Source organism: Hyposmocoma kahamanoa, unplaced genomic scaffold, assembly GCF_003589595.1.
Source record: "Hyposmocoma kahamanoa isolate Upper Pololo Valley unplaced genomic scaffold, ASM358959v1 210, whole genome shotgun sequence".
Taxonomy (NCBI): Eukaryota; Metazoa; Arthropoda; class Insecta; order Lepidoptera; family Cosmopterigidae; genus Hyposmocoma; species Hyposmocoma kahamanoa.
The window spans coordinates 6687080-6698350 of NW_020653731.1; the positions used below are offsets into that span (position 1 = coordinate 6687080).

The 11271-nt window shown below is 35.5% G+C and overlaps 1 protein-coding gene across 2 annotated transcripts; it reads left to right on the top strand.

Annotated features, from left to right (window-relative positions):
- Positions 1-1598: 1598 nt before the first annotated feature.
- Positions 1599-11054, top strand: LOC113227325 (proteasome subunit alpha type-5). Of its 2 annotated transcripts, XM_026460216.1 has the most exons (6): positions 1599-1721; positions 1846-2102; positions 2717-2895; positions 3048-3160; positions 5173-5334; positions 10855-11054. In XM_026460216.1, the coding sequence occupies exons 2-6, from the start codon at positions 1846-1848 to the stop codon at positions 10951-10953; spliced, it is 810 nt and encodes a 269-aa protein (XP_026316001.1). In that variant the 5' UTR covers positions 1599-1721; the 3' UTR covers positions 10954-11054. The 2 variants fall into 2 exon arrangements, with proteins under 2 accessions (XP_026316001.1, XP_026316002.1); XM_026460217.1 differs by lacking the exon at positions 10855-11054 and having other exon boundaries at positions 5173-7280.
- The last annotated feature ends 217 nt before the right edge of the window (positions 11055-11271 follow it).

Below are 11271 nucleotides of genomic sequence, written 5' to 3' on the forward strand. Positions count from 1 at the left end.
CAGCAGTGAGATATAATACTTCAGAGACGAAAGTTTTACAGCAATCGGATAAATAATAATGTAACGCAAACAGGACAAAAATACATTCATTGTTATTCAAGTTTACGCATATCTAGAAATTCAATATAGGTGTGTCAATTGATACAATTACTAAAGCTGATATAGTAGGTATATACGTGGAGTTAAAATTCACAATATGCTTTTATTATTTTAATGTTAAACAATAAATGTTAAATAAAGTAGTATTGTATAAAGTCTATAGAGCATAGCTATTTGCAATAAAATTAATAAATAAAGTGTATTTGTCTCGGGTTACAAAACGATTTATAATCTGAGGTAGTTGTATTAAAAGTCGTCACAATATTATTAAGAATAGCATTGACGCCAATAAAATCAAGCATTCCTACTTGATTTCAAAGACAAAATAAACAAATTTATGAATGCACGAGGTAAACAAAGTACTGTGCGGTTTCCGGCACAAATTTGCACTGGGTCGGTGCCACGATCGACAACATTGATATTTCAACTACAACAAACTTTCGTTATCGTAAATGTGAAGTTAAGACTACATACATTATGTATATTTACCTGATATGCTGCTCCGATTTCATTAGTTTTCCCACGTTCTTATTTGTTTCTACGATTGAAATGTCTAATTATTTATTTAAAATATTTGACGACGACATGCTAGCATTTCTGAGATGGCATGTTATGATTTTGGTCCACGAATCGGAACAGAAGGCTAGAGTAGCAAGGTTTAATTGGATTTTTTTTTTAAATATCGATGTAAAATATCGATTTCTATATATTTTCTTAAATCGACTATACATCACTATTGCAAAATATTTTTAGGTTCAGTGTGTGACATAGGAGATAAAGTAAAAAGACAAGAAACATGCAGAAACAATATTGCTACTTTTCTCTCTCGTGACTTGTTTTTAGCGTCTTTGGCGTAGCTTGATATCAGTTTTGCCAGGTCTACTGTTTTTCCAGTAGATCTACTGTTTTTGGACGATATCTACTGTTTTCTGGTTATATACTCGATGACTGTTTTACTGTTTTTTAGCGAATTGCTAGTTTTTTAGGAATTTTCAGATTTTTCACTTTTCACAACTAGTCTTGTCGGCTTTTTAAATTTTGTGAATCGTCTTTTCCATTTACGACGTCGTTACTTTATGTTTTTGGAATGAAAATGTAGTAGTAATGTAGTATTAATGTGCTAATAAAAAATGTTGTAAATTGTTGTTATTGGATAAAATAGGTACTTTACGCACTCCAAAAACATCATTCAGTATGTTTTTTTATCTGGTATTATTAAAAAACTTTTACGTGCATGCATTTTGCATTAACGTGATCTCAACTGTGACTCTCTGAACTTATTGAACATCTGTCGGAGTTTTTGCAAAACTTTAAAATGTGGTAAAATCATAAAACATAGTCCTTTCATTTTTTTTTAGTATTTCGGCATCACAGATCAATCACAGATGTAGAAAATGCGGGGAAGTTAAAAGTGCTTCAAACACCGAAGTTCAGCATCTACTGTTTTTTTTTTCCTCAATCTACTGTTTTTTCTGTGCAATATCATCCCATTTTTTCAGATTTGATCTGGCAACACTGCTTGACATTTCGTTTTTGCTATTCACAATTTTGATTACTCACTACTTATTTTACGCTAAACTATTCGGCAGTTTTCTTGTGTAATTCATCCGAAAGTATCGAAGGTAAGTCTTTCTCTATATTTCAAAAAATAAAAAATACCATATACAAACGAAGTAGCAAAGCGCCTTGTCATTGTAACATAACCTTTTCGACCGGCTTTAAAAGTTTTTCGTGTCGATTTTGTAGATGTTCCTGACACGATCCGAGTATGACCGTGGAGTCAACACGTTCAGCCCTGAAGGGAGGCTGTTCCAAGTGGAATATGCGATTGAAGCCATCAAACTTGGCTCTACAGCCATCGGCATTTGCACCTCGGAAGGAGTCGTGTTGGCGGTGGAAAAGCGAATCACGTCGCCTTTGATGGAACCTACGACGATTGAGAAGATTGTGGAAGTGGATCGCCATATCGCTTGTGCTGTGTCAGGACTAATGGCGGATTCTAGGTGAGTATACATTTATGTACATGTACTTTTTAGATTGTTTTTAACTTAGAAAACTTCTGGGCTATAAGGATTTAACAAGCATGACAAAGTAAAATATACATTTACGTCCTTTATGTAAAGATGTAAGTAATTTATATTACAAGATTAAGAACATGATAAGCTAATTGCTCTATGCAAGTATAGTATGAGTCTCACCTAAAGTCTGATCAAAGAGCTTGCTGTATAAGACAAAAGACAGTTTGTTTTCGTGTGTATTCTCCTTAACAGTACTATTAAAAACCACTTTTACTAATTAATACCCTGCCTATTAATTTAGTACAAGGTACGGTGTAAATTATCTCTCAAATTCACATAGAACCTGAATACCGATCTTTGTGGTACTCCTTGAATTGGCTATTGCGTAATGGGCAGATAATGACAAGCCCGGATTTATCTTTAGCGTACTGTGCTGCCACTCTTAACCACTTTTTAATGAATAAATATAACTTATTTATTTACGATTTATATCAGGTAAAAATTGATTTTGTTTCTTCATGCAAAGGCTTTTAACACCTTAACTTCGTGGTGATGGCTTTTGTATGTATACAAATATAATAATCATATCCTCATTCCAGAACACTAGTGGAGCGTGCCCGGGTTGAATGCCAGAACCACTGGTTCGTATATAATGAGCGGATGAGTGTAGAGTCATGTGCACAGGCCGTGTCTAACCTTGCCATCCAGTTTGGTGACAGTGATGATGACAGTGGCACTGCCATGTCTAGACCATTTGGTGTTGCTGTCATGTTTGCAGGTTTGCTATCTTTCACAAACATTGATTTGGCTGTTATTTTCTTATTTATCATAATTTTTTTTGCGTCTTTAGTGTGTTGATATTGTTGACATGATGATGGCAAGCACTGCATTTGCACTTCACATATCTACAGAAAACTTTCAACTTTTCAGGTATTGATGAGAAGGGTCCTCAGCTGTTCCATATGGATCCTAGTGGGACATTTGTTGAATATGACGCTAAAGCGATTGGATCTGGCAGTGAGGGTGCTCAACAGAGCTTGAAGGTAAAGTGATGGATAAGAATCTGTGTCACACTGATCAAATTGGGGCACCTAGCACAGAGCCTGAGGATGTTAATTTCATTGATTGGGACATTTAATGAATTTCCCACAAGACTATGGGTCACTACTGTAGTATGTTTCACATAAAACCTCATACATTTCTCTAAAATCTCAAGTTCAAAATCTGCTGTTCTAGAAGCCTCAGAGGTGTAATACAAACCTCATGTGCAGTCAACAACTCATCAAGTTATACTGATTCATCCGAAGAACAGAGTCCGATGTGATTATACAGTGAAAAGAGGATAAAAACAATCTCATTATTCAAACTAAGCCTATCTGTAATCTGTGTGTGATGTTTTCAGAATTTTTATATCTTATTTCATTTCGGAAATATAAAATCGAACAATGGTCGTTCTGATGTCCACAGCGAAAAACAAAAAGTGAAATATGCAATGTCCTGAGAATAAGCCATCTTGCACATAGGTTTCTGTTCTCTATGGTTAAGTTGATGCACTTTAGTTCGAATATCTCCTCCAGAGCAACAGAATACAATCCTTCAATGTGTAGCTTGAATCTTGCTATGCTACTGTTCCATATAATCTCTACTACTAGTGCTTTATTTTTTTACTATGCATAATTTTTTCTAATACATAATAATAATGATTATAATGCACACACTCAACATAGCCCCGCACTAGGGAAACCCTGAGTCATGGGTGCCATGGACACACACAATAGACAACCACAAATTACTCCCAAACTCATAAGAGAAATAAATGTAGGCCATACAAATATTTCTCTCGGTCCGGGGAATCGAACCCAGGACTGCTGCACGGCAATTCGGCATGGTAACCGTTCGGCCACTTAGGCAGTTATATGAATTTTGGACGTTTGTTTGGATGTGAATAAACAAGAATCATACAGTGTGTTGATTTTCATTCTCGCCATATTTAAGACAATAATTAAAAAAATTAAGCTAAATCATCTAAAAATATTCTATTCAATATTCTGGCTAATTATATCTAGTAAAGTATTGCAAAATTGTCCGTAAATAGTATGCACCGCGCCCGGGCTCGCGGACTCGTAATTTTCTCGATTACTTATTTATCTATTTTTTTTTATTATGATTTACAATAATTAGAAAAGTTAAATTTTCAATAATGCCTGAAAAAAGTTTATTTTTATTTATAACTTTGATTTGGGACTTACCAACTTTAGGTTACATGAAAGTATTGCTAGAAGTGTCTACCACCACGGGGTATGCAACGATTCGCACTTTGTCGAGTTTTGTTTCAACTTTTTAAGCACTAGCAATTTTGACTTCACAACTTTGAAAGCAGACGATTTTTCCGAGCAATTCTTCGACACTCGTAATCTACTCCGCGTAAACTAAGCGGTTTACATCACCTCATAGGTAATAGTCACGCATTTGCCGTCCATAATGAGAAGGAGCACCACTTGACGGTAATGCCACCAGAACCAGGTGAACCTGGTAGCGGTTCTTTTGTGCATGAAGTTTACAAACGACGCGGCCATTTCGCGAGAGATTAGAATTGCGGCGGGCTCGGGCTCGGCTATCCTAGTGCATGAACGAGCGCGAGGCGCGGGCGCTTACTGCGTTTGAGAAAGAGATAGCAGCAGTTTGGCGGTTCCTTTGTCGGCCCGCTGCGCTACAAGTTTTGGTAGCACGTGCTGTCTAAATTCATGATCTTTAGATCAGGTGATTGGGAATCGATGTTTACCGCAATAAAAAAAAAGAATTTAGGACTTTTTAGCGATTTATTTTTTTAGTGATTTGGGTTCAGTTTCGTATATAGAATGTAAATATCGCGAGAATGCAAATCAATACATTGTATTTTGCATCTCAATTTAGGTAATGAAATTTTAGCATTTGACACATAATTAATTTAGGTCTTTTCATAATTTTGTATTGTATGTTATGGGATTTACCCATTATAACTACAAAATACTAATTCTAAGAGCTGTGTTATTCAACAAAGTTATTACATCCACAGGAAGTATACCACAAATCGATGACACTAAAGGAAGCAATAAAATCAGCTCTCACAATCCTCAAGCAAGTGATGGAGGAGAAACTGTCCGAAAACAACGTAGAGGTGGTCACTATGACTCCAGGGCAGATGTTTCACATGTTCACAAGGGAACAGCTTGCTGAGGTTATTAAGGACATACCTTAAGTAGTTTGAGTATATGAGTAATAATATTTCATGGCGTACGTAGATATGCAATATGACATAAAATTATAAATTTTAACCACAGTGACAAGTGGAAGTAAAATAAATATTCATTTTATGACAGATTCCTAGACTAACTGGGAAAATAGCTGATGACCTTTAAATGGTTGAAAATGTTTTCATCAAATACATATTACATATAATACCATTCCAATTAAATTAGAACTATCCGTTGTGAGCTATGATGCCACAGACTGTCAGACGCTTAGATACAAAGACAAATGCTTCAAACTTACAACTTGCCTCCTTTTTGCGTCGGGGGTTAGGTTGAAGGTAGACCAATAATCAGGGAAGTATGTTCGCTTTTGAAGCTTGTAAGATCGTAGATCTCAGACTGGTTGCACAGCTGTGCGTATAGTCCGGAAGGTTTGTCCGCCTGCGGGCCATTCGCGTGTGTAGAATCCCCAGTGCTCTGAATAGAGTATTTAATTTGATGCGGAAATTCACGGAAGACAGTCGCCTACAATAAACGCACGGGTGGCCTGTGCGGAGTTCATGCGGAGCGTGTTCCGTTCGGAGCAATCTGCATCACTGTAAAACGATGTTCTAATGCCCCACGTGTAATAAATCTGCACTGCTCCGAAACCAGTCTCAGGGACTCTCCACACTTGACGGAGCAGAATCGCAGTATGTCAGTCAGAAAACAGCTTTATGTCTTTGTACTACGAGCGAAAGAGACGTTGTGTGTTTCGCTTTAGCTCGGATTTTCGAAACGAAACGCACGCTTTTTCGTTTTTTTTTGCTTGGACGTGGCTTTTTATAACCGGCTAAAGCCGATTCTGCGTTAATAAGGGTACCAGTCAGTAAGGAGAGTGACTATATGTGTCTTGGTACGATACTGTTGTTGCATATCTACTTACGCTGTAGTATTTAATGTATGGTTAAAGTATTTAGTCGTATTTTGAGTAAATTGTACTTTATTCTCTATTTTCCATCCTAAACTATGTTTAATGAATGTTTCATTTACGTATTACAGAAAATCGGCATTTACATAATTAGAAATACTTATTGTATTATGGATTGTTTTTATTTATGCATTTATACAAGCTTGATTATTACTTGAAACAAAAAAGTTATTGTTATATATTTTCTTCCAACTTAACCATTTGCTACTATGAAATAAAGGGTGATATTTTCTTAATTCACGATAGTTTAAGAGTAATCCTTCTTACCAATATAAGTAAATTTTCATTATAAACTTTAACTCACTCGTATTTCAAAATCAGTATAACTCAGCTTTTATATACTAAACGTGCATACTTACAATCAAAAGGTATAAAACTACGCACTAATGTGCATACTTCGTCCAAAATCAGATCTGATTTAAAAAAAAACGTACTAACAATTTTACTATAATAACTAGATCTAAATGAAATTTTTTACGTTATGATATCACTTATTATAGACCAAAAACAAAGACTGCAACAAGCACATATGAAATTCGTAAGTTTTGCTGGTTCCATAGCTCAGTTGGGAGAGCGTCAACCGCGGTATGGCGAAGTCGCTGTTTCGAGTTTACCCGGATCGAAGGAATTTTTCTTTGTGTTTGATCTTTGTATTAATAATTTATAACAAATTTTCATCACACTTGCTCCTAAATACTATGATTGCATGGTGGCTAACTTGGCTATAATGCCCCAAATAAAAACCTCGGGCCTTTTTTCAGCCATGGTCGGTAAGTTGTTTTTTGAAATTTGTAGCGCGACATACTTCCTTGCTACGTAGGTCAAGTTCAAATTCAAGCAAAGAAGTTAAGTTCAAAATTAAAACATTCGCTTAAAATCTAAACAGAAATTTTATTGCAACTCAGCCACATACTACTTAAATAGTTATTATTAAGAATTTCTTATAATTGATTTAAATAATGTTCTGTATAAAAGTTTTGCATTTTTTTTACAATCCATCAGCATACAGCTTCTTTGCTTTTTACAACATTTTAGTTCGAGTTGTATTATCTATGGAACAATAGGTAGCTGGCCATCTGTTGATAAAAAATACCCGCCATTTGCAAAATTCCTAATTGTGTTGTGAATTATAAAAAATAAACATTGTATTTATTTCCTCGCAAATGTGATGAAAAACGTTGTATGTATCACGGACGGTAAAAAATTGCAAAACTCGAGTTTGAGTCTAATTGGCCCTCGTTGGAAGTTTCTTAATTTCCGTCCACAATACACAATGCACTCTTACTATATTGTGAAATAAAAAATGTAACCCACTACATACAATATGAACTATTTGTCTGACCTAAACATTTCATTAAACTAAACGCCGTCAATACACAATCGTTATACAGGAGTAAGTTTTGATTCTGATGTAATTACAATATCACCTAATCTATTTCTACTTTATCCTTTGGCAAACATTAAAAATGTTAGATAAACTTCTATAAAATCAATAATTAGGCCTTTAAATTATGTACTTAGGTACTGACATATTATAAGGCTGACGACAAGTCTAGCGAAAAAACGCGAAACAATTTAAAGCGCACGCATTACGCTGATAGTGAACATGTACATATAAGGCCCGATTTACGACGTTTTGTAATCATGGCATGATGAACTTTAATGTCAATTTTGTAACGTACAAACTAGATAAGGGTCGAAGACAGTTCGTGCGTTTTCGGCATTATGCTATTTACAATTTCGTTACAAAAATTATACAGCTTAATTCTTTTTTTTATTAAAAAAGCTTAGCCTAAATTATAACGTAAATTGGGCCTTAAAGTCATACAAATATTTACGTGACTTCAATACTGAACTCTTTGAAGTTGCGCGCGCAAGTATGCCGTCGTGTTTTCTGCTAGATTTATTCTCAGCTTAAGATAAACATCTATTATGTGTAAAAAGTAACTGAATACAGTTTATTTAAAATATTACTTGCGGTGTGGGTTATATTTGTGAGTCTGAGGTGAGTATGCCTATTCACGTTTTTAATAAAAATGTAATTATACATAAAAGAAATATTTTATTTAATTAACCTTGTAAACAGTACATTGTAATATATTTAGAACCTTATTTTGGAGTTACGTAAAGTAGTTTTTCGTATGTATGTATTTTGGAATTTAATTTACACGGAATATATACTATTGTGGTCTGTACTCGGGGTGAAATTTTTAGTTTTACAAGATTTCACAGGATGCTTTTATTCATTAATGTTAACAATTATAATACGTGGACGCCCTCAAAGAATATCAGCTGTATACGTATAAAACAAAATAAGCAACACGACCAACAGAAATGGGACTACTGATTTGAGGGGAGTCCCTGTAGTAAAAGTTGTACATATTTTTGAATATAATCTCTTGCCAATAATATATGAAAGAAAAATTCCCCTGTTTACCGCCACGCTTATTATATTAGAAATATTGGTATGCCACTTATAATTAGTAACAACTATATAAAAATGTGGTTATATTGAATATACAATTTTGAAGATTCAAATACGAACATGCTGGTGGGGTAGGCCGACAATATATCATGCTAGCCAACAAGTTAAAAATGGATAACCTATGTTAAAGGTGGCAAGCCACATTAGGAGTTCGTCCTCAATACACAGTAGGTACTGCCACCTTACCTATTTCTACCGCGAAGCTGTAATGTGAGCATTACTACGTTTCGATTTCGAAGGGTTAACGGTGCTGCTGCACATGGGACTTGTCAGGGTGACGAGTGCAGTGGTAGTGCCCCTCAGATCTTGCGATTTAAAGCTCTCAGTGGCACTGGGACTGCTATAGACAGGCGTGTCCTTACCACCAGGCGCACGACTTGTTCATCCTGTCACTTGGTATCATAAAAAAACGATATGCGTCAAAAATCAGGTGACATGTCGACTAAGTTATTCTAGCGGACATTTTAGTCGATATATCATCAGATATTTATGATAAAAGATAAGTCCGCTTCGCTTACATAAACATTCACTGCAAAGTTGTTGGTTAACGGTGGTTAACATATTTGTTAATTAATGGATCGCTCTTAACTTGATTACTAGATATACATACTTAATTCCTAATCCTGTATTCCCTTATATGCATTGAGCAACAATAAATGAATGTCCTGCACCATTGTACCAGCTAACTCCTAAGGTGACAAGGCATTCATTTGCAGATATGTACATGTTGAAAGGCGTGGCTTGAGAAATCCCGCCCAAGCACGAGAAAGCTCGTGCATTCTGCGGAAGATTTTGGTTCGTATTTAATTTGTACGTTACACAATTGACCATAAAGTTAATTATGCAATGTACGATATCGTTATAAAAATTCGCTTCCGTTCCGTCGCGACATAAATTGAGTCTTATAGGTGACTCGGAAACAGTAGAGGAGAAACTGCAGAGCCTTGAATACCTCTGTAAACTTGCCTGCTTATCAGTATTCTGCCGTTGTTCGTTAGTTGAAAGGGTACATGTGACATTAAAAAAAATATGCATGTATACTGCGTAGTATCAGTAGAAGAGGCCGATCTGTCACTATTTTTATTTTTTCCTAGGTGGATAAGATATGAAATTACCGCAAGAGGAAAGTACATATTTTTTAATTTCATTTCTTGAAACATTATTTTCTCTCGGTTTTGAGTTTTTGTCACAAACTTCCTTTTAATTACGGCGGCAGTATTTCTACAGGATATATAACGGAAGTGTACGAGGAAATTGCATTATTTAATTCCGCCTTCCCCTTTCCATCAGGGATTAGACGTAGGCTGGAGTTCCAACCCCTATTTTGTGGATATTCCAAGGATTCGCACGAAGCGATAGGCTTCCACATTTATATAGCGAACGGCCTATGGATGCACTCCATACCCCATTCCCTGAACGAGATAACTTGGGCCTTTTCAAGGCGAGAGTAAATAGGCATATTTAGGTGTGCATGCTCCATCGTCGAAGTCGTCACTTACCATCAGGTGTGATGGAGGACTCAAAAATTGAGCCTCGATACATGCTACTCCGATAATATATAGTTACATCGACATCGACGGAGTATCTTGTGTCGAAGTTCAATTTTAGAGTCGTGGCGGAGGTCAAATGCGAATTTATTTTGTGAATAAAAAAATACACACATTGTTCTTTAAAATTTATCGAACCTTAGAAACAGAACGCCGTAAGCCAGTTGTTAGCTTATCTTTCTGTTGGCTTGTTTATTGACATTGAAATTTGATTTCTTTGAGCATTGTATTTTTCATTGGTAAAATAATGTATGGTGTCAAGAATGCCTACCTGTACCGCGCACGCTTTGTATAGGTGATCCCTCGCAATTTTTTAAAATTCTATACATTTAATAGCAATCTCTCTTGGTGTGTGTCGAGGATGAAACTTGTTTGTCTATCCAATGCCTTGATCCATATTACTCTATTGTGGGACACAACCCTAGGCGGAGTGTTCCTCAGGAACTATTTACATATTATTTTTCTCTCCAAACTTTGCTTATTATAAATTATTTATTTACAACAGATGATAGCGAACATGCCAGAGCTCCAGTGGAGCGAGAATAGCTCAAAGAATACGATCCAAGAGCTGTCCAAGCTGCGACTCGGGAGACAGACCGTTTGAACTTGAAAACTACAGTCGACAACACGTTGGGCTTTGAGCTTCGAATTTCAATTCTATACCACACACGTTAAGAAAGATGCAAAGTGTAAGGCCCAGCAGTAATTTCTTTTAAATGTGTTATAGTTTCTGTCTAATAAAGTTATATGACTTGTAATAAGTCATTTAATTAATTACTTGTTAGTGTTTTAGTTTTGGTATGTGATTCAGGAATTCAACTATGAACGTGCTGATAATAAATACCCCGTATAAAAATACTATGGATGCTAATATAATATATATATATATATATATATATATATATATATATATATATATATA